General features: G+C 38.1%; 5 protein-coding genes across 9 annotated transcripts; 3 read left to right on the forward strand and 2 right to left on the reverse strand.

Moving 5' to 3' along the window:
- The first annotated feature begins 471 nt into the window (after positions 1-471).
- LOC117787833 lies at positions 472-6,769 on the forward strand. The gene is made up of 5 exons (XM_034626452.1): positions 472-524; positions 3,098-3,530; positions 4,501-4,666; positions 4,828-4,967; positions 5,796-6,769. Exons 2-5 carry the CDS (start codon positions 3,126-3,128, stop codon positions 6,714-6,716), a joined length of 1,632 nt encoding a protein of 543 aa, XP_034482343.1. The 5' UTR covers positions 472-524; positions 3,098-3,125; the 3' UTR covers positions 6,717-6,769.
- A 607-nt stretch (positions 6,770-7,376) lies between these two features.
- Positions 7,377-8,967, forward strand: LOC117787576 (zinc finger protein 706-like). Of its 2 annotated transcripts, none has more exons than XM_034626129.1 (3): positions 7,377-7,570; positions 8,008-8,171; positions 8,709-8,967. In XM_034626129.1, exons 2-3 carry the CDS (start codon positions 8,028-8,030, stop codon positions 8,796-8,798), a joined length of 234 nt encoding a protein of 77 aa, XP_034482020.1. In that variant the 5' UTR covers positions 7,377-7,570; positions 8,008-8,027; the 3' UTR covers positions 8,799-8,967. The 2 variants fall into 2 exon arrangements, with proteins under 2 accessions (XP_034482020.1, XP_034482019.1); XM_034626128.1 differs by having other exon boundaries at positions 7,380-7,570; positions 7,994-8,171.
- A 354-nt stretch (positions 8,968-9,321) lies between these two features.
- Positions 9,322-10,489, reverse strand: LOC117787575 (protein C15orf41 homolog). Its single transcript, XM_034626127.1, has 3 exons — positions 10,122-10,489; positions 9,563-10,051; positions 9,322-9,510 (listed from the first exon to the last, which is right to left on the reverse strand). Exons 1-3 carry the CDS (start codon positions 10,379-10,381, stop codon positions 9,375-9,377), a joined length of 885 nt encoding a protein of 294 aa, XP_034482018.1. The 5' UTR covers positions 10,382-10,489; the 3' UTR covers positions 9,322-9,374.
- A 255-nt stretch (positions 10,490-10,744) lies between these two features.
- Positions 10,745-12,803, forward strand: LOC117788220 (nucleobindin-2). Of its 3 annotated transcripts, none has more exons than XM_034626917.1 (4): positions 10,746-11,135; positions 11,202-11,849; positions 11,905-12,441; positions 12,544-12,803. In XM_034626917.1, exons 1-4 carry the CDS (start codon positions 10,893-10,895, stop codon positions 12,730-12,732), a joined length of 1,617 nt encoding a protein of 538 aa, XP_034482808.1. In that variant the 5' UTR covers positions 10,746-10,892; the 3' UTR covers positions 12,733-12,803. The 3 variants fall into 3 exon arrangements, with proteins under 3 accessions (XP_034482807.1, XP_034482808.1, XP_034482809.1); XM_034626918.1 differs by having other exon boundaries at positions 12,562-12,803; XM_034626916.1 differs by having other exon boundaries at positions 10,745-11,135; positions 11,905-12,803.
- Positions 12,804-13,925: 1,122 nt separating this feature from the next.
- On the reverse strand, positions 13,926-23,466 carry LOC117788219 (myb-like protein P). Of its 2 annotated transcripts, none has more exons than XM_034626915.1 (7): positions 23,394-23,466; positions 23,046-23,155; positions 22,781-22,911; positions 18,694-18,770; positions 15,663-18,071; positions 15,438-15,596; positions 13,926-14,934 (listed from the first exon to the last, which is right to left on the reverse strand). In XM_034626915.1, the coding sequence occupies exons 2-7, from the start codon at positions 23,090-23,092 to the stop codon at positions 14,731-14,733; spliced, it is 3,027 nt and encodes a 1,008-aa protein (XP_034482806.1). In that variant the 5' UTR covers positions 23,093-23,155; positions 23,394-23,466; the 3' UTR covers positions 13,926-14,730. The 2 variants fall into 2 exon arrangements, with proteins under 2 accessions (XP_034482806.1, XP_034482805.1); XM_034626914.1 differs by having other exon boundaries at positions 15,438-15,599.
- Positions 23,467-23,676: the final 210 nt, after the last annotated feature.

Here is a 23,676-nt window from a genome sequence, read left to right on the forward strand (position 1 = left end):
CTAAAGGACTCTCTTACCCATACACTCACACATACACATTCTGTCGCTCCGTGTGTGAATTGTTTGCTAGCCTAGGCTCTATTTGAATATAACCCAACTGAACTGAACATTGCACTGGCTGAACAAGGACAACAGCTTAGCACCTTAGCCACCTGTCTAGATCTAGAAACAAAAATATTAGCAGTTTCCGGCTGCGCTGCCTGACGTCGACAATTCTGCCTCTGCCCCTGCCTCTGCCTCTGACGCTGACGTCGAACGGCACGTTACATAGCTGCAAATTCAAATTTGAACTTCAGTCAAGTGTCAAAGCTCAAAGGATTAACATGTCCTGCGGCTCTAGCATGGCAGCTAACCAACAATCTTGTGAACAAGTGAAAAACATTTAACCTCCATACAAATCCATGAAAATACACTGCCAACAAATCATCAACTATTTACCAAAAAAAACAACTCCAAACAAGAAACACAATCGAAATTCACTCAGCGATCAAACAAAACTTCACATTGGAGAACCGACTGAAAAGGTAAGTCTAGATCAGTTAACCGGTTAAGGTATTGTTAGTATCTGTGTCATTGGAAAATAAAGCGACTGCCATTGCATCTTGGCACTGGGAGAATTCACAGTTGATTTCATAATATTCTGTGGTTCTGCGGGTGCCAAAATTTAATGTGTGGTAAGAAACAACTTGAAATTGATTCTCAGATCGAATATGATTTTTAAAGAGAAACGGACAAAATAAAACATGTAAATTATAACCAAGTTGATAGATTTTGATGTTAAAATAAGAAGAAAATGAAAAATATTAAATATTATGAGAAAAAATTTTTTTTTAAAACAACCTCAAACTGATCCTTAATAGAATTGAACACACGTTAGAAGATTGATGAGAAAAATGGTTAAATTCAAAATATATAAGAAGTAGTTGAACATTTTATTAACTATTTAAAGAAAACTGAATTAAATATTAAAATTATGATTTTAGAGTCAAGAAATAACACCAAAAGCTTAATTAAAATTAATAAAAATAAATTAGTAACACCAGCGAACATCTATATGAATTCTAGAACTGATTTATTTAACGAATTTTTACCATAAAACTGGTAAAAATTCGTTTCTAAAATTAAATGAATATTGCAAAAAAAAAACTTACCTCTCAATCAATCAAAAACACCCAATTCAATTAATTTTTATTTATGCAAATTGTTCAAAGTATTAATAGACATGCAATAAATGCGTAATTTAAATGGATTTGCTGTTATAAATATATAAACCAAAGTTGAAAAAATGTCACATATTTAGAATCGAGAGTTAGCTCAAAGTGACTTTGAAAATAAACTTTAAAAGTCATTGATAACACGACTGTAATTGATCAATTTATTAATACTTAGCGAAAAGACATTGAACTTTGATAGTCAAACTGACTTAACTTAACCACAAGGTCTAGGCGATTTCTGGGAATGCCTGAATTCATTAATTAATCATATGATTGCTTCCACATAAACCGCCCAACTTGCTACGTACAACAATTAGTTGCACTTAAAACGTCAGCGCTGGGTGTTTATATAATTGCCCTGTGTGTCAGTGTCTGTGTGTGGGTGTGTGTGGCTGCCCAAAGGTCCTGCCACAACATTGAATGAAATTTACATTTGAACTTATCTTGATTGGAAATTACATTTTTCAATGAATGTTTGCATGTCCAGCTTTTGCTCAGTCCGGGGTAATCAAAGGCTGCATTGACATGTGCGAACAAAATGCGGAAGGGGGTGGTGAAAGGGGGTGAGCGGAGAGTAGAAGACGTTAGTCAGTGGCATTAGTTTAATTCGGTCAGCCCCATGGGCGTGTTCAATGCATACGAAATTTCTTGCACTATAACTCATTTGTCTAATAGCTTTGATGAGATATCGAGGAGTGTGGATTATTCTGCCGTCGTCTGTCAATATGCAAGTGGAAAGGGCGTTCACTGCTAAATATTTAATAGATTTACATATCTATTAACAATTAAGCGCAATAACTGAACATGAGCAAAGCTTTCATAAGAATCTACAATAGGAAAAACTATAGAATTTAATTTATGAAAAAATGTTCAAAATATTGATAAGTATTTATAGTATCAAAATATATTGCGTGATCTACATTTTCTAAACTGGCACAATTTGGTATTTCGTTCTTTATTTTATTTTTAAAAAAAGGAATATTTAAATGAGACATTCATATATTTATTTTTATAAATTTCAAATTTAATTTTTTTTGTTGGAAAGAAACTTTTAAACGTCTTACATATAAAATTTCAAAGGTATGATCAGTCAGTGAATGCGGACAAAGAGAATAATAAATATAGACATATGTATCTCGCAGCTGAATGAATATTTCATTCTGGTAATAAAACTTAAATTAAGTAAAAATAAAACAAAGTAATTTGGCAAGGATTTTCTTGGGCTCCTTTCTACACCTGCCTCCTGTCAGGATACTGTGAAGTTCTTGCAGCAATTTAACTGCCTCAGTATATAATTTGAGCTATTTGACACGCTGCATTTTGCACCGGCATAAATTTGCATTCATAAGTCAAAACAGGCTGTGTTTTTCGCTTCTTTCATTTTCTTTTTGGCCAACAAAATTTGCATACAAAATGCAAGGAAACAACAACAATTTATGCGGCCAAAAACGTAACAAATGTTAGCAAGAAAATGCAGAGCCAGAAGACGGGGTTAAATAATGATAGAAACAAAGTTTGGTGGGTAATTTTCTAGGAATCAGCGTATAGCAATTGACCATGGGCTGGACAGGTGGGTTGAGTTGGTGGTTGGGGTGGTTGGGGAAGGTGGTGTCCATTGCACTACCAAACCATGACTGTGCACTGTAAAACTTCATGCATAATTTATTTAATCGCCGGCAACAAATCTAAATTGATCGTTAGGCGTAGGCGACCAAACAACCACCGACATCAACAACATTCATATGAACAACAACAACAACATGTCTAACAGCGTTTTTGCGTGTTTTGAAATAGAAATCGAATCAAACATAGCTCTATGTATGTATAAGAGCTACTTATATACAACTGCCCATAGTAACAATTGTGCCCACCTTTTATTGCAGTGCCAATTAGTGCCACGATTCGGGCAATATGGCTCCACAACAACAGCAACAACAACAACAGCAACACCAACAGCAGAACTCAACATTCATCGATGATAATCTTGACACCTGTCCATCGCTATTGAATTTACCTGAAAGCCCCATACTACCAACCAAACATCAGCATTATCAACAACGCCAAAATCAAGACAACAACAACAACAACCACAACGACAACGTCAATAAGCCAAGTGCTGAACGTTTGGTAGATGCAAAAGTGACAACAACAACAATAGCAACAACAAGGACTACAACTGCAGCCCACAACGCTGCTCCACAACCAGGCCAAAATCAACAACACGACAGCAAGGCTAACGGAAATGGCCAACACACGGCCGCCAGTCGACGGCATCGCCATCGTTCCATTTCCCTCTACGGCGTAAATAGCACTGTGGTAAGTGTCTCACACGTAACCTGCCACAACCCCTGCCCCAGCCACATCCCCATCCCCATCCCCTGTGCCACCCCTTAAGATTGTGGTTGGGAAACTCGTGGGTTTCCAGTGAAATCAAACAAATCATCTAATTGGGTAGCTAGCTAAAGCAAAATATTGTATGTTGTGCTTAAGAACGTGGCATGTTCTGCTTTGGTTAGTTGGGTTAGTCATGGAGTAAGGACTTGGATCGGTTCAGGGGGCCTATGTACAGTTGAGTTAGGGTCGAAGTGTAGCTAATGCTCAAGTATAGTACTTGGTAAATGTTCTTATAAGCTGTAGTTTACAATAAACTAATAGTAGCTGCAAATTGGCAACAGTGCAAAGAGTAGAAATTTTTGTATGATGTTTGGCAACATAGCAAAAATTTTTGATTACTGTAAGGAGTTCCTCTATCGATACAAAACTAAAAAAAAAATTTAAATAAATTGCAAATTGGCATAGTGCCAAGCAATCTGTGAAGTTTGGCAACTATGCAGAGCCATATGCAAAAAGGGGAAAATCTATGTGAAGAGTATAAGTACTGCTGTCGGCAGTTCGCGCTAGTGACGAAAGGAGCACGAAGGGTGCGAAAGGCGACTAGCAATTTACACAGCTATTAAAGGAATTTCTCTAACGATAGATAAATAGTAACTAAAAGAGAAAATTAGCAACTGTGAAGTTTGGCAACAGTGGCGAACAAAGTCAAACTGTAAAGCTTGGCAACAAAGTTGCAAAAAAATTGGAGACTGATTATTTAACGTTTGCTAACACTAGGACAAATGCAATTTGGCAATCAGGCATGCTTATTAATACTGTTTGAAATCTTTCTTACCCTTAAATTAGAAGTAAAAATACTTTGTATGCACAAATGAGTAGCAAACGATTGCGTACAATGCCATTAAACTGAAAGACTAATGCATTTAACTTCTTCTACTTCCGGCACACACAGGAACAGGGTCATAAGGAAATACCCATTTGGCTGGACGATGATGAGCCGCGTTATGTATCGGGCGTAACAAATAAAACGACATGCAATGACATAATCAAAGCCCTGATTGATGACGAGCTGAGAAATGAAAATGCCAACTATTGCAATCCAAACAACAATTTGCCACGTGAGTCATTAAATCTAAGTGTATATAAAGAAAAGATATAGCCAATAGTTAGCACTTTTAGTTTTTAAACTTTTATTTATTCACGTTTTTACAATTATTTTTTCTTTTTGTTTTCGTTACATTTGACGCTGATCCAAAAAAATAAATTTTAAAAAAACAAGATGGCGGCCATGGGGCAGCAGCATCGCGTGACTACAGCGATTACGTTATAACGGAACGTTGGCGAGGTATCGAGCGCAGCTACGACGGCAACATGGCCATTTTACCTGTTTGGCGCGCTTGGAGCCGTGTGCACAATGAGGTAATATGCGAGAAACACCACCACAGTACACCCCCTCGCTCACCCTGCCTAAAATTCTGCCCACCTGCCGTGCAAAAACTGGGCCCAAGGCAACAACAAAAGTCGACACTGATTGCATAATAAGCGTTCGTTTTTTTTTTTTTGTGTCCTGTTCGTCCGTCTGGCGCCGCACGCAAGTCAAGAAATGTGAAATTCATGTTCAGCACCAGCTCCCGATCCCCTTCCACATTAAGTCGCGCCTCCACATACACATATAGCCTACAAATACTTAACATATATATGGCATATATATAACATACCAACGTATGCTCCATTGTAGTCGCATTTGACTTGATTATGCGTCGACTTTTCTATTATTTTAGTTGATTCTTTATGACGCACGAAATGAAATCTATTTGCCTATTGATTTTTATATTATAGTTAATGTTTTGTTTTTGTTTTTCTCTTATATTTTTGTTTGTTCAATTTGATGTTGCGTGCATTACTTATTATCTGTTTTCCCGTGGTCATTAATTTCTTTGAGCTTTTTCGAGTTAATAGCATTTTAATTGTACTATTTGCCATACTATTAAGGGTTTGGGAATAGTAAAACAAGAGTTTCGGTTCCGAATATGGTAAAATTCGTAAATTAACATGTATGAACATTTTGAAAAAAAATGTAGAAAATTAGATTGTTTATTTGTAATAAGTTGGACCAAGGTGCGATTTGAAATCTTGGGCTTAGATTCTATTCGAACCTTTTTCCAAATTTTGGAACTTTGGAGCCTTTCTAAAAATAGCTTAATTAACTAATTTTCTAAATACCATATTTCTATTTGCTCTTTTTAGCTACGCCTTTCGCTCAAGAAACGGGGAGAGCTCATAGAACCAATGCCACTACAACTGATGCAACTCGCTCATTCCGATCCAGCCAAAAGTTTTTCCGTGCTCAAGTGGCTTAAAAAGTTATTGCATCTTACCAATAAGAAGCAAAAATCCAAGACCAAATCTGCCAAAACACCAGCCAAACTAACTAAGAAAACGAAAGAGAAATGTTTGCTGGCCAAGAAGCAGCAGGAAATGCCTGATGAATTGCTGTTGATATTACTTCCCGATCAGCATTACGAAGCGCCGACAGATGCCAATCACAATGTTAAGACCAAGTTATACAATTTGGCCGAGTCGCGTGCAACGCAACGAAGACGCAGACGCAGTCGATGTCGAAGTCGACACGAACCGATTGTCATAACCGAAACAATTGCCAACAACAACTGCATTCGGAGGCGCCGGAAGGATGCACCCCTGCGTAATAGTGTGCGCAACAAGTTGGCATCCCTGCATGCGGATATGAATGTAAGGTACGAACGGGAATACAATCTGACGCGGCAACTAACGGAAAAATGTAAGCTGTACAAGCAGCACAACGAGCTGTACACCTCCCCAGAAATGGAGATTTCGGTGGGTCAACTGCAGCGGAATATAGAAGCCTATGCCGATGATATTATTAAAACGGAACACGAGTTGCTTGAGTTAAAAAATGAAATAAAACATGACATTTCCCTTATCAATAATCTTAAGCGCTTGACTCTCGAGCAAGAGACGCCAGCGCAGTCCAAAACTAAATTTAAATCCCTGCCAAATGACGGTAAAAATAAAGATTGTATGAAGATGAAAGAAGAAACACCTCAAGTTGCTAAAAATGTACACGAAATGCAATTCGTTGATAATATTTATGAATTTTGCGACAATAATGCAAGCATGTTAGTTTAGTTTTAATCTATTTTGTTAAGTTTTAAGCAATAAACCATAGTTTTTATTACAAGTAAAGTACCAAGGTCTTTTGTCTTTTCATTCTATTGAAAAATTACGGCCAAAACTGTGTTTTAATATGTATAAAATGCAGTCTTCTATTTACCTATTACTTCTATTTGTAGAAATTATTGCAAACGTATTTTATTTTACTTGCAAAAGATCTTTATATTAAATATTAAGAACTTCAATCATCGTGATTGATATAAAGTTAGTTCTTTTGCGAAATTTAAATCCACGATCACGCTCAATGCATTTTAAACTAATTTGGGCGGCACATTTGGATATATCGATAGTTGCCTTTATTAAAAAAATATAATGAGTCTATCGCCCGACCGCCACATTAAACGATTCGACTGGTCTCAATTTCGATAATTATCACAACACTGGCCAGCCCATCACTGATAAAAACTGCAAATTTGGAAGTTCAAATATTTCATAAGAAATGCATAAATTTGATAGAAATTTACAACTGTAAATTAGATATAAAAAAAGTTCAACAATTCAGAATACCTTTTTTTTGAAATTTACCAATTTCTTTGGGTAAAAAATCGAGCCAGATCGGAAATATTTACTGGGTGGGCAACCCTCGGTTGCCTCACCGTTGTGTCCCTCTAAAAAATTGGCAACACCAGCCAGCCTACACAACAAAGGCAACACACACAATTCGTAATAATTAAAAAAACAGAAACTACGCCACGGAATTTAAACTCTAAACAAACTTTAACAATTTCGGGTATCAAAAAGTATACAGCAAACGACAAATCGAATAGTTTTGCAATAATTGTTATTTGGCATACCAAACGAGAAATTAGGTAAGGCCGAAAGAGAACGTGGTCGCTAAATTGCAAGCAAAAACGTGCTAAAAAGTATGATTGGGGGTGTGGGGGTATCAATTAAGTTGCGTGCGCGGCAATATCTCTGTGTCTCAGTGACGGTACCGCCTGAAAGTCAATTGCTTATAAAACTAGATATTTTCTAATGCGATGCGTCGTCTTCCTGTAACTTTTTTGCAAGAGTGAAAGAGAAAGTGCAGACGTCGCAAATGGCTGCTGCAGCTGTCAAACGACTTTGTTGTGTTTGTTGTTGTAGTGTAAATACCGTTTGAGCAACAACAAAAACAAACACCAACCCACACATAGGCAAATTTATAAAAATCAAAGATTAATTTATTGTTTTTGCTGGGGGTTCAATTGATAAGTAAAGTTTTAAGTGCCTGCAAATTTATTATATTCCAGTCTTTAACAAACAGCCAACACATACAGCGGAAAAATGGCACGCGGTCACCAAAAAATTCAATCCCAAGCTAAGGCCGCCGAGAAGCAGGCAAAGATGAAGAAGCAGCAGGGTCACAGTGCCAACGACCAGAAGAAGGCGGCCCAAAAGGCGCTTGTGCATGTGTGTGTGCTGTGCAAGGTAACTAGCTGAACTGAACGATAAATCAATTTTAATACAGGTAGTCAAGTAATTCTTTTGACAACATTCTAAATTTTCATACAGCTAGTCACGAAACAAAATCGAATATTTTGAACCATTTTCCTTTGTAAAAGGACATTTATATTTTTGATCGATTATTCTTTCATTTAATTATTATGTTTAGTTAATATCTAATATAAAATTACAACAAATAACTTAATTGTAGAGTAGAGTCTTCTGAGGCCTTCAACTCTTAAGATATTTTATAATACTTGTTTGCTTGAGGATTTATGGACTTTTATTGTGTTTTTTTTTTATATTATTACAGTATTTGTTTCTTAAAATAATTTTCATCGGATTAAACTATTTAAGAGAATTTATACAAGTTTTCTTCTCTAGCTATTTTTTTAATCCCAGTCAAGAATAGAATTTTTCTTTACACAATATGTATGTGAATTTTAAAGTATGTCAACACATTTACTTGACCAACTGTACTCTAAACCTATACCTAATAACCTTTTTTACTTTTCCGTTTAGTCACAAATGCCCGATCCTAAGACTTATAAACAGCATTTCGAAAACAAGCATCCTAAGAATGATATGCCCGAGGAGCTGAAAGACTTGTAATGTGCCGGGGGCAATAATAATAATAGAGGAAACGAATTAAATGAAAGATGGAATTATCAACAAAATGACGAGTTGCCTACCAGAACGATAGAAATAATAAACAAAAACACAATTGCAACAATATAAATTTAAACATTCAACATTTTTGGAATTAAATGGAATGATCGAACGCAAGCTGAATTTTTTATTAACTGCTAACAGTCCAATTTGCTATTTTCAATGAAATTAATACACATTCTTGCATTGTTTTGAATTGCCAACTGAAATTGTTTACAAGTGACAAAATGATAACGCTGTAACAATAGCATTAATATTAATATAAAATCTGGTATTTTACTTTCTCTGCCGCCACAATTCTTATTATGATTATTACGCTACTTTTGCGTTTATAAACAATTTTTTATACATTTCAAGCAAGAAAAAAGTAAACAAAATACAAAAAAAAAATGGGAAAATGCGTTTTTTGTACTATAAGAATCAATGTAAATGAGAATTTATAAATACAATAAAAGAAAATGAAAAATTGTTAAATAACTCGTAATTTCTTGTCAAGTGGTTAAAAGTTGAATAATTAAACTAATTAAGCTGCATAAAAACTAAATCGTCACGAGCAGGGAAATCTGTAAGCACGGTAATGCCAATATTATTATCAGGTAGCTGTGGCGTCTCCTCGTGATAACCAAACCAATAGATAACGATGCCAGGTCCAAAACTAAAATGGAATCATCAATTTGTAATATTGGGATATAATGAGAAGCTCTTACCGATTGCAATAGCTTTGCAACTGCTGTTGTATGTTCCATTTGTGTCCCTTGGGATCTCCAAAGTTGGCCTTGCTCTCTATCCAGTTAACCACCGAGCCCCTGTACAGAAATGGTAATATCATCTTGATATCTGGGGTCTTGTCGTAGCCCATGCGCCGTAAATCCTGCTCATCATAGAAATGTATGCCTGCCTCCCTGGCCAGATGCTTTAGCTTCACCTCGTACTCTTCGCCAACAATGCGTCGTCGCAGATCTGTGACAGGTCCTTCTTGATTATCACTGTACAGGCACTGCTGCACATTGGCTGCCAGGCGGGGATCATTGATCAAGTGCGGATACTTTAGCAGGCGGGAAACATGAGGTCTCTGCTTAAGCTCATATTTCTCCTGCAGTATTATGCGACACAGGGCAATGGGACTCATGCCTTCCACACAGGCCATGCGTATCAGCAGAGCATTATCATTATACAGTTGACACTGATCCTCGTAACTGGATTTGGAAAATGGGAACATGGAGTTCTCTTCAACAGTTCTCTTCACTCTTAAGATCTTCTACTTACGTTTGCAGCAGCTTCTTGGAACGCTGTTCGTGGCGCCAATGCTGCCCGCGAGCCTTGTTAAACAGCTCGGATTGGAGTATACAGATCAGGGCCAGTGGTTCGACGTCAATAAAGAAGCGATTCACCATTTCCAGTTCACAGTCAATTGCCAGGTTGCCGTGATAGCCATTGACAAATTGACAAATACGCGCATATTCCACGCTGCTTAATATCTTCTTCTTTGCTGCTTTGTCGCCGGCTGTGGCTGTGTTTTTAGCCATTATACAAAATATTTAAATTTAAAATTAGCTCATGAGTGTGATCAGCTGGCAGTGTTGTTGTTCATCATGAATCAGTGTCCGAAGCAGAACTAGCTCTTTTCATTTCATGCTGTGCAACACTGCAAAAGAAAATCCCGCCAATAGCAATCGCGATAACGATAAATATTAGTTTAGCGATTAACGCAAAAATGAGCGCACATCCCTGATAAAAACTGCAAATTTAAAATTCAAAAAAATTCATTAAAAATTAATATTTGAATCAAATTTAGAATACCTTTTTTTGAAATTTACCTTATTTTTTTTTGGTAAGAAATCGAACCAAATTAGAAATTTTTATTGGAGGGGCAGCCCTCGGCTCAATTATGCAAGTCTGGCAACGCTCAGTGACTAAACAAAACCAAGGCAGACCAGACACGTCAGAATACATTTAATTTTTACAGAATTTATTTACACAACTGGCTTATTGTCATTATAAATCAATTTAAAGTGAGCATTCGTTACACGTACAGCAATGAAGTTTAGGTTGGCGAATGTCGTGCTGGCGTTTGCCTTGGTTGTGGAACTGGTTGTAGCTTTGCCTGTGACGCACAACAAAAAGGAGGAAAAGGACAAGGAGCAAAGCAGCACTCCTGCTCCGGCGGATGTGGAGACAGCTTTGGAGTATGAGCGCTACTTGCGAGAGGTTGTTGAGGCGCTTGAAACCGATCCCGAGTTTCGCAAGAAGCTCGACAAAGCCCCCGAGGCAGACATACGTGTAAGTTTTATAGTGTTATTCCCCCCTATATTTAAAGCGTTCAAGAGATAATTTTATACAATCTAGAGTGGAAAAATCGCCCAAGAGCTGGACTATGTGAATCATCATGTGCGCACGAAACTGGACGAGATAAAGCGACGCGAATTGGAGCGATTGCGCGAATTGGCCAATAAGGCCTTCGACCTGAGCAATAACATTGATCGCGACCATTTGAAAGTACCACAACATTTGGACCATGGCAATGAGCACACTTTCGAAATTGAAGATTTGCGCAAGCTTATTCAAAAAACGTCCGATGATCTGGCTGAAGCAGATCGCAAGAGACGTGGCGAATTCAAAGAGTACGAAATGCAAAAGGAATTTGAGCGCGAGGCTCAAAAGAAGGAAATGGATGAAGAGTCGCGCAAGAGATTCGAGGCCGAGCTGAAGGAGAAGGAGGAAAAGCATAAGAAGCATGAGAAAGTCCATCATCCGGGTAATAAGGCGCAGCTAGAGGAGGTCTGGGAGAAACAGGATCACATGGAAAAGGACGATTTCAATCCGAAAACTTTCTTCTCCATTCATGACGTGGACAGCAACGGTTACTGGGATGAGGCTGAAGTCAAGGCACTGTTTGTCAAGGAACTGGACAAGGTCTACCAAAGCAATCTGCCCGAGGATGATATGCGCGAACGTGCCGAAGAAATGGAACGTATGCGTGAGCATTATTTCCAGGTAAAGCCATTAGTTTCCCTTATTTGAATGGATAACATCGCAATAATTCTTTTAGGAAACCGACACCAATCACGATGGCCTCATCAGTATAGAAGAGTTCTTGCAGCAAACAGCCAAGGAGGAGTTCCAAAAGGATCCCGAATGGGAAACTATCGATCAACAACAGCAATACACGCATGAGGAATATCTCGAGTTTGAGCGACGTCGGCAAGAGGAAGTGCAGCGCATGATTGCTCAGGGACAACTGCCTCCACATCCCAATATGCCTCAAGGCTACTACGCAGCACCACCACCAGGTGGCGTGGCATACCAGCAACCACCACCCCCAGGTGCACAGCTGCACTACCAGCAGCCGGATCAATTGCACATGCAGCAACAGCAACAGTATGCTCATCAGCAGCAGCAATACGCACAACATCAGCAACAATATGCTCAACAACAATATCAACAGCAGCAATATGGACAGCCCCAACACGTGCAATTGAATCCTAATCAGGTTTATCAGCATGCCGGACAGATACCCGCACAACAACAACAACAGCCTGTCTATCAGCAACCCATTCAACAACAGCAACCTGTGCAGCAACAACAACAACCTGTGCAGCAACAACAACAACCTGTGCAGCAACAACAACAACCTGTGCAGCAGCAACAACAACAGCCTGTGCAGCAACAACAACAACAACCTGTGCAGCAGCAACAACCTGTGCAGCAGCAACAACCTGTGCAGCAGCAACAACCTGTGCAACAACAACCACAGGTCAACAACCAATCTCCACCACCTGCACAAAACCAACAGCTGCCCGTACAACAACAACAACAGCAACAACAACAACCTGTGGCGCCACAGCAAGCTCAACAACAACAACAGCAGAAACACTAAACGGAACATTCCTTCACTGTCGCATTTTGTGCTAACATAACTAACTATCTAAATTCTCGTCGACTGAAATAGCAAACAAATTAATCTTATCTCAATATATATTTACATATATACATATATATATGCACATAAATTGATCAAACAACAAACAATTGGCTGTCGATGATTGTCGCATTGTCTTTCCATTGCAGCATTTCTTTTTGATACTTTTCTTTTTTATACCTTCCGTTATTTTTACGCATATTTTTTGTACATAAAACAAATTAATATAAATTATCATAAATTTATCGCAAAAAATAAAAATGTGTAGAAAATTATTGCTTTTGGATTGAAATTGGAAATGCAACTCCTTGGGGTGAAATTTTCTGATCATTGTCTATTTATTAACAGATCTCATAATTTTAGTTAATTCCATTGGTTCCTGGAATACGTTTCAATATCAGCATATGCTTTGCTTATCAGTATACGATATAAGTTCCAGAAGTTTCCAAAAACTAAATCCTCCACTGAGACCTGGAATTGTTTTGTAGTTTTCTATCCTCAAAGTTAAAGAAACACTTGCGTTGTTTATATTATTTATTCATTCAAAATTTATTCAAAAAGAATATTCATTTTCGAAAATAAATGTTATAGCTCAATTTATAAATACTCAAGTCTGAGATTTCTGGAACGGTTAGAGTTAGTATTATGCGTTTTGGATACTGCATATGGTTCTTATAAAAAACATATACATATATATATATAAGTAAGTTACCGCAGTAAAAATCAGATTGGGAGAGAGAGTAGTATAGTCCAAGAAGGAAGCCCTTAAACCTAGACAAAATTGTTAATTATGCTTAATTAATCAAATCGGGTTAAATTCGTTTACAAAAGTTGCAAAATTAATTTCTACGTGGATTAAAGCTGGTTTTGGGAGAATATTATGCGATATACTTATATTAGTTAAAGGCAAAGCAGTTGGTTAATATATGATTATTGAGTTTAAATTATTAAACAATATAAAACTTAGTTAAATTCTTAATTGTAACATGGATTAATGCAATCAAACTAACTTAATGTAGGATATGCATGATTATTAAATGATGGAACAGGCCCTAAAAAAGGGAAAAACTTAATTATTTTACTGATTTTTGTATAATACGCAATATTTTATTTAGAAAAATTCGTTCTTCGTTTGTTGTAGTTATCTTTTCTTTTTTGGCAACTAAAAACTAAATTACAAATGTGGGATAGACACTATTTATTATAGCACAGGAATACAATGCACCAGACGAAAGATGCGTTTAATAACTATATAGCAAAATTAATACAACAATTTTGATATAGTTAATTATAGACAATAGAACAGTACAAATAATATTGTTGTCGTATACTGTTCTGTTCTATATAATATTGTATTTCGATTTGTAACATTTTGTTTATTATAGTTAATAGGTTTATCAGTTACATAATAGTGTATTATCATTTCTAGTTTGGTTTCTTGTGGTCTGGCCACTGAGCAGAGCTTATGTTTATAATAATTTGTTATATACTATTATTATTTATTCGATTCGCTTTTAAACCACAACAAATAACGTTGATAGATTATTGTTTTTCCTATGATTTCCCCTTTGCATGTTTTACAAAAATATACACCAATTATTCTTATTAAATTGTTAATATTATTATTATTATGCGATTAACATGGAGTTGTGGTTTTTTTTTCTTTTTTTGTTTAAGGCAAAGTGTGTTTTGTTTGTAAGGTTGTGTGTTTAAACTAAATGCAAAAGTCGTTAATGTTTAACATAAATGCTATTGTCTAAATCAACAGACAGAGCGGCAATAAATCTAAGAGTCTACACAAACGAGAGAGCACAGAACACAAAAGAAAATGAGAATTTTATGTTTTAAATGTACAATAATATGTTTTAAATTAACTTTGAATGGTCTATTGTGGTTTCTGTGGGCGGGCGGGCGTATATTAACTTCTTTCTTAATTTAAATGTCATTTGGTTGTGGTCAACGCCTCACAATGCTGGATGGTCGCGGCAATCCGCTGCGCTTCATTTGCGTCGGCTGCCGCAGTCCCGATGGCTTCGGTATTCCTGTTGCTCCGGTGGTCACCTGTGTCAGCTTCGAGCTGAGCACCTGCGTGTCGAATGTGTGATTCAGCTTCGTGTCCTTGCCATACAGACTGCCACGTGAGGATGCCGAAGAGAGGCTCTGCAAGGAAGATTATGGAGAAATAAGCACAAGACCGTAAATAACATTTGAGTAAAAAAAAACAGGAAAACAAAAATTTCGATATTTCAGAAAATTAAAGTAAAGAATATAATTTCAAGTTGTTTTGAATAAATGAAATATACCTGTTATTGTTTAACTTAAAAATACAATTATATATTAATATGTAAACAAATTTATTTAGCATCTTATTTATGAACAAAATAATTGAATAAATAAAATTTGGTTAGATATCAAAATTTAAATGAATTTTTTTTGTTAAGATTTAAGGTTCTTTGTTAATTAAATGCAAATATTTTGAGCCAGGAGGTGTTGTATTGTAATAAGTGACATATGCCCCGGTACATAAGAAATTTCCATAGTCTTTTTATTATTTATTTTGTAAATAAGAATCAATTAATTTGTATTGTGTTGCGGAAACGTAGTCTTTCTTCAGATTTCAATATACCCTGTTCTAGAGGGCTTCCGTAGGGAAGTGAACTTACCTCGGGTGTTTCAGCCTCTCCCGCTTGTTTCATGCTCAGGCTATAATAACCGGAGGAGGGACGTGCAAGTCCATTGCCCGCAGCTCGCTTCACACCCGCCGTCGTCGGAGCACGCAGTCCGCTGACCAATTTGGGCACCTTAAATACTGTTGTGTCATCCTTCAGAAAAATGAATTGAAAATAGATTAATTATAGATTACAATCGCATATATAGACTGTAGTCACCTCCTGCTGTTGCATTGCCCGTAGGCCAGTCATCAGTTTGCTGCTCTGGGCGCTGGGTCGTCTCAAGCCGCCGCCCAAACTGGGTCGTGGTGCCAGAGCCGCAGCTCCATGACCGCCAATACCGCTAATGTTGGAGGACAAATTATGGAACGACTTGGATTTGATGCCCATGGGACTCTTGAGTTCCCCAACGCCAGATGATGTTGTTCCAGTAGCTGTTGCCATTGGCATTGCTCCTGCTGTTGCCGTCGTGGTGGCATTAAGGCCAGCTCCTGCGGATGTTGCCTTGCTGACAGTGGTAAACTTTTGCAGACCGCTTATATAACGTGGCCGGGAGAGTGAACGTGCTGTCCCACTGGATGAATCGTTTGCCGGCAGCTCTGGCACCTCCTGCTGTGGCTGTTGTCGCTGACGCATGAGCAGCGACTTCTCCTTGGGCTTCTTGTAGGTCAAATAGTTGTTGCTGGCACTGGAATTGTCCTCTGCATCGTGGTTGTAGTTGTAAGTCGATTGATCGCGACGCGAAAGACGTCCGGGCGGCGATTGCTGACGTTCCACGAACTCCGACGGTTCCACAGTCTCTTCATCATCTATACAAGGCACTACAATGTTGTCCAGCTGCTCGTCGCGTGCTCGCATTTCCTTGGTGATCTTAATGGTCTTGAATCGCTCACGATCTCGCTCCCGACGCTCGGCCAGCTTATAGCTAGACGCTTCAGTCTCAACCGCTCCTCCCATCGGCTGCTCATCCTGTTCCACTGGCTCCTCCGACTCCTGGAGCGGTGAACAGGCCTCCGATGTATTGGCTGGCTCCTCCTCCTTTCGATGCACAATAAACGATGCCGAATTGCAGCTACCTCCACTGACATTGCAGTCATGCATGGCGCTCAGATTGACATCATCATAGAGGCGACTACGACGATTGAGCAAACGTTCTCCGCTGCCGCTGGACTGGCTTGGACTGTGACTACTCAGTAGATGCGTCTGATTCATTGACGGTGGCGTCACATGATGCACTTCCTCCAGTTGTTGTTGCTGTTCGCTGTGCTGTTCCCTGTCCTCATCCTTGTTGAATCGTCGCTTGATGCTATCCAAGGATTTCTGCATTTTAATCTGCTCCGCATTCAGTGAATTCATTTTGCCCAGCTTGGCGAGCATGTGCTCAAACTGTTCCTCATCGCCCTGCTGGGCCAGCATCTCCACCTCCGCCTCGGCCAAATCGAGAATGCATTGCATTTGCTTTTGATCCTCGGACATGTCATAGGTGGCATCCAGCACAGGCTGTTCTATGTGTTCCAGCATATCCATGGAATCAATTACAATCTTTGGACCATCCACTTGCAGATCCTTGGGTGGTTCATACGTGTGGTTCAACTGCTGTTGCCGGATTCTCAGTGGTGTTGTGTTGCTCACGATGGGCGATATGTTATTGATTTCGCCACGCCCCTTTAATGTGGGCGTATAGCTTAATTGTTTATTATTATTATTGTTGTGGTTGTTATTATTATTATTGTTGTTGTTGTTATTGTTTTTGTAGTGCTGAAATCGGGAAGTTGTTGTCGTTAGAGGCGTCGATTCCATCTGCAATGTGGACAATGTCTTGTCAATATTCTCGGGTGTCTCGCAACGTGATGCCTCCGGCGTAACACAGCCCTCGGTATAGGTGGTGTTCACCTGCCGTCCCGCCAGGAGCAACGTTTCATTTAGAAGCGGAGCCTGTGGCCTTTTAAATGTTGCATTTGCCTCCATTTCGCCCAAAGATTCGGTTGCTGTGGGCGTTGTCAAGCTGTCCACCAGACTGAATGTCGTATCTCCAATCATTTCCTCACTCAACAGCATTGTCGTGCGCAACTGCCTCTGGATCTGAGTGAGATTCTGGGATTGCACCTGTGGTTGGGATTGTGATTGCGACTGCAACTCAATTGGCGTGGAGACGCTGTCAGTGCTGTTGTCCATGGTACTGCAACCGGAGGCGGTTTTGCTCAGCGTTGTCAGCGATATGTCATCGATCTGGCCAATGTGCGAGTCCTTGATCAAAGTGCCGTCCCCGGACATGGTAAGCGACTCCAACGCCTTGCGATCTCTGATCATATCACTTAGCGTATACGCATCATTCTCCGACGATGTTGTTGTCGCTGTTGGCCTTGTCAGATTGAGGTCCATGTGACCTGACGCCTCCGTGGGATCCAAACTGTTGGTCGACTGCAGAAAGTTGAGATTTGTAAAGTCAGCGGATGTGATGAGCGAATTGTTCATGTGCTCGTTGTTCATGGACGAGCAGATGGATGACGGCGGCGACGTGTCCTGTAGAAAGGACTTGTGCATCGTGGTAACAAGTCCTCCAATTTCCAAGCTAAGCATCCCTGCTCCTCCATGTCCTGTCGCCGTGCTGCCATTTTGTGTTTGCAACTGAAAAACATTTCCCATTAGTAAGTTGTTCAAGTTTTCGAAGACAATTGTTTGAATAACAGCGAACATATATGGACATTTTCTTAAAATTGATTATCACCTACACTTTTGGTGAAATATTCTTGCAGACAAAATCCTAACATTTTTGAATAAATCGCAAAAGCAAATAAACAAAAAATTAAATTTCAGGAAACCATAAGGATGTTAAAAATATGATAAATATGATATATATATAATAAATATTATTAGAAATTAATGCCTATTCGAACAATTTATGCTTATTGGGAAATTGAAATAAACAAAAATTTAGACTACAAACATTTTGTAAGATCTTTCTCATTGATATTTATATTTATGGTTTTGGCTAAATTTCATTTTGAGTAGTAATTTAATTTTGACGCGTGCAATATGTTTCAATTATATTATGAAATAACAAGATATTTAATTTCTCAATAATATTATTCCAATTATTTATCTCCAAATTACATGCTTTAATTTTTTTGAATTTGCTAATCTCTGTTTTCAAAATTTAACAACTATTATTTTACAAAATCTCTCATGCAACAGAATGATCTCAACAAAATTGCCCATATTTTAGTTATTTAAAATGTTCATAACTTACAAATTGTGTCTCCAGATTTGTGGCCGCTTGTGATCTACGCTTGGGTCTCGTAAACGTCTTCGAATTGTGTTTGTAGGCTTTATATATTTATATATAAATGATTAGTACTAATTCATATATTTTTAAAGATTATATCAACGAAAAATAAAAAGGTCAGCTTCAGTAATAAATAGCATGTGTGTGTGTGTGTGTGTGTGGGTGTGGGAAGCAAAGTGCCTTTAAAGGTCATTGAGTTGGAGGAGCTCATCCTCGTTAACAGTGAGCATCATTTCATCATCGGAACAGAGCAGAGTATCATCCACTTCGCTCTCGAGGATACATTTGGTAGCTGGAATCACAACCCGCTTCACAAGCGGCGGCATCTCATCAAAAACTGACTGAACTGGCTGAACAATTGGTATAGATCTTTCGGATTTCTTATTGAACATCATTTGATCGCTGAAATTATTATTCAACTCCTCCAGTTGATTATTGAAGCTGCTCGATGGCTTCGGCTTCGCATCCACATGGACAGCTGGGAATTGTGGCTTGTTGTCAGTTTGCTCTTCGTTGACCAATGTTATTTGTATTGTCTCGCTGTGAATTAACCAATTGTTGGATTTGTCCGGACGCATCATGAACTGACGCGCATAGTTGCGATACTCGTAGCCGGAGCTGCTGCCGGTGAATTCCTTGAAGCCGCCGGTGATTGTGAAGACCCGGGAATTATTGTTGTACATTTGGATGTAGAGTTGGGCCTTCTCGAAATTGATCTGCACCTGTGGCAGCTGGCAAATGGCATGCATCACAGCATCTCGTCCAAAGAACAACTTGCTGCAACGTGCACTGGCAACTCGATGTTGCAACTGCTGCAGATCATACAACTTGCCGTATCCGTCGATAAGTAACAACTGCTTCGGCACACAGAGCGATAGTATGGCCTTCGATTCATAATAACTCTCCAAATCCTTGCGGAGATTCAAATCATTGAAAATTGAGAAATAGACTTTGGCAAATTGTAAACAAAATGCATGTCCATTGCTGTTGGCGCCACAGTAACGTGTGGCCAGAGGATTGGCAGTGTTGCCCACACGAATGTGATTCACCTGTGGCAACATGGCGCGCAGTTGCCACTCCTTGGTCTTGGCCAACGGATTGCTGGTTAGATCCAGAGTCTGCAATTTCATCTCACGCAGATTCTTGAGCTCCATCATGCCCGTTATGTTGTTGGCGCTCACATCGAGCACCTGAAGTTCGGGCAGACTCGTCCTCGGGAACCGATCGAAGGCACGAAGTGTGCACAGATAATTGTCGCGCAGTTGAAGCACCCGCAACTGTGGAAATTCCTGTGCAATTAGCTGCAACAATTTCTGCAGCATCGGCAGCACGTGCAACGCACAGAAATGACCCAGCAATTCGGGAGCCGCATGGAAACGGGTCAAGTGAAGCGATTGACCTTTGGCATCGTAACGGGCCAACAATGCGGCCCTAATGGCTGCCAGCAATGCTGGCTTAAACGACAAGTCGGCCACCAAACTTGGCCGTATTCCAGTCTCCACGCATATATCAATAACTTTGTTGCTGTAGAGAACAGCTACCTTGCCATTGAGACGAATCATGCGATTGGCTATCAACTTGTTATCGACCAGAAATTGACCGCATTCATTGCCATCGATGCGTTCAAAATTAAACAATTGCACTTTCAACGGCATCAAGGCATATTTGAGGGCCAACAATATCGAGCTATTGGCCACACCCAAACAGTTGGCTATGGTAACTGTGTACCAGCCGGTCACACTGATCATCCTGCCATCCGAGTCCTGCTCCTTCACATATTTGTCGAGCATTCGGCCCAAATGCAGTGGCGTCAAGTCGCCGAGCATGACGCCAATGTGCTCTTTGAATCTCTCGCTGCCCAAGAGTCTTTGATGTGTTTTCAATACATTTCCTGGTGCTCGAGATTTAAAGTTAACACGCAGCACGTGAATATTCGTGTTTTCTTTAGGTTTGCGGTAATTCTGCATTTTTTCAGACGAATTTAATTTCACGACTTTTTTTTACGCAGTAAAACGGATTTACAGTTATTCAATTTGACAATTGAAAAGTGTTGGACAATTGCGCGCTGTCAAGTTATGAAAGCGTTCAGCAACGGCCTCTTGAGTATCGTTCATTTGAACTAGCTCTACTTCCTAGCTGGTATTTGTTAAAATTGAGTCAGAAAAGCTTTCAATCAAAATATATGTTTGCCAATTTGCATAATTAAATGCACATACATAATTAAATTTGTCATTTGATCAGTGCTGCCTTATTGCGCGTTTTCTTTTACAGTAAAGGTGTTCCCGTGTCTGAATAAGATTTTAAGATCAGCATCTTACTCCAAAGATTTAAAGAAAATTTCTGAAACTGAATTATGATGTCGTGCTCGCTTGTTTGAAAGTTCTCTTTAAAGAAAACTTCATAACATTACAGTACAATCTGTTGTAATTTTAATATAGAGTTTATTACATTACAAATAATGTTTATTCAATGCATATATATAATGGTCATTTGAAGATTATACAAATCAGCAGATAGAAAATCCAAGATAGAAAATTAAATGAAAATTTTAAAATTGGAGCAAAAGAATAAAAAAAAAATGCAAAATTTTTATTTTACAAGACAAACATTTTTTTTAGAAAGATAGAAAAGCTGTTATTCCAGTTTCATTCGGCATTTTCTACTTTCGCGCTTTATTTGCTTAATTTTAAATTGTCAGCTGTCAGATGTTCGCGAAATTTAAATTAAATCAGTGTGCAAGTGTCGTTCCGACAACTAATTCAACATGCTTCGACGAAATTTAATTCAGTTTAAGTAATTCGTTTATTGTTATTATGATAAATCTTTCAGTTGAAATGGAATGTAAAAAGTTATTTTGACCATTTCATTCTGTTTTTATGTATCATTGAAATATATCAACATAATTATAACAGCAATTCATAATAAATGTGATAATTGTGCGGCAAATCGGCGACTTAATTTCCATTACTTCAGGCTTATTTGCATAGCGAGTTTTTATCAGTTCCGCTTTGTGTTGCCAGTGCATAAACCATAACTGATCAGACCACGCACAACTGTTTCTTGACTTACTGTCTGTGTGTGTTTGTCGATTAATTATTATCGACAGAAGCATTGGCCAAATATAGCAAAAACAACGATTGTTGACCACAGTTAATGGGTACGTAAAGAAATTTATACAACATAGGTACATATGTAAGTAAGCGGCTCGCCAACCCACACACATCACATCACAAGAGCATTGTCAACGTTGTTGCCATTTGCCGTCAGTTTAACCCACTTACGAATTTGCTTTTAGAAAGCGCCAAATGCACAACATGGCCTGCACTTGTGTATACAGTTAGTCAAGTAATTGTGTTCACAAATGCAAAATTTGAAATATCAGAAAACGGTTTATTTATGTTTAAAAAAATTTAAAATTCGATAAAAATTATTTTAAATTTTTTTTGTTTGTTTTACGAACCATAGGCAACTCTATAAAACATAAAAGTTCATTAAAATTATATAATTGTTGCAAGAGAAAATTTGTAGTTTTTTTTAATTTAGTTAAAACACTTTCTTCGCTAACTGTATTTATTTTTTAATTTTTTCAAAAATAGTTTTAAAAAATGTGTTACATTTTTTATTTTGTCAAAACACTTTCTTGGCTAACTGTATTTATTTTGAATTTTTCAAAATTGTTTAACCCAGTCTCATCAATTTGTTTTAACTTGCTCTATTTTGTCAAATTAATTACTTGACCAACTGTATATGTCAATGTGAGTGTCTGTGTGTAATTGATGTAGGAAACACATACATGTCTTCACAAAAAAACGATAAAATTCACATAATTTTTATTTTATTTTTAAAAATAGTTAAAACCAATTATATTAATTCTTTTATTTTTATTTGACTTGTTCAACGAACAAGCTGTAATAATGGCAACAAATGATTGGTTTTTCTAAATAAAATATGTGCATTTTGATCATTGTCAAAACAATTACTTGAGCAACTGTATGTATCTGTGTGTGATCGATGTATGACACACATGTTTGATGTATGTACGCATACGTACCTTGCTCATGGTTGTTGTAGTGCAAATGCGGCTGCAATTGTTGCAACTGCGACTGCGGCTGCAGTTGATTATTTGTTTTCCACTGCTGTAGTATGTTTGAGATATCATCGTGGGTTTTATCAGCCAGAAATCTGCACAGTTTGAAAGAAATAAGGAAACACGCATAACAGATGGCGTTGGTATTTTTAGCAATTGAGCCAAGCAAGCAACCTCGAAGGCAAAATCAAAAGCAAAACAGGGAATGCAAAATGCGACCGTCACTTACATGTATGAATCATCCTTTAGTGCTTCATCAATGTCCAGTATATCCATGTCCTGTTGCTGTTGCAATATTCACTTTATGCTTAAACTAATTAATTGGCTTCACTGTGGGCTCTGCAAGCAATAAAAGACAAAACAAAACATTCACTCTCTTCATCTATCGCACACATAGAGAAAATTCCTTTGCTTTGCTTCAGTTTCGATTTCGCTGCATTTGAAACACCAACAAACAAACAAACGAAACTGATGCGGTTCTTGTTTACATTCGCTTTTAACAATCACAATTATGCAATGTGGCAATAATGTATTATTGCTACACATACTGAACACACTAATGCATTATATTATTCACCGTTTTTATAAATAAATAAGACAGCACCACAGCGCAGCGCACGGACATTCTTTAACGAAACAGCGACAAAGACGAAATCAGCGATAAAAGCCAGGGCTGCAAATTAATGTGAAGTAGTTTAATTGAACAGAACCAGTGCCATGTTGCCAACTAACTTAGCTATTTTATAGCTAGCTCTGGCTATTTTCAGAGCTCAATTGCTAGAAGAATTTTAAAATTGGTATTATTCGGAAATCTGACTATTTTAAATATATATTAAGCTATTCTTAGCTTTTCATTGTTT

Source organism: Drosophila innubila (assembly GCF_004354385.1).
Source record: "Drosophila innubila isolate TH190305 chromosome 3L unlocalized genomic scaffold, UK_Dinn_1.0 0_D_3L, whole genome shotgun sequence".
NCBI classification, from domain to species: Eukaryota; Metazoa; Arthropoda; class Insecta; order Diptera; family Drosophilidae; genus Drosophila; species Drosophila innubila.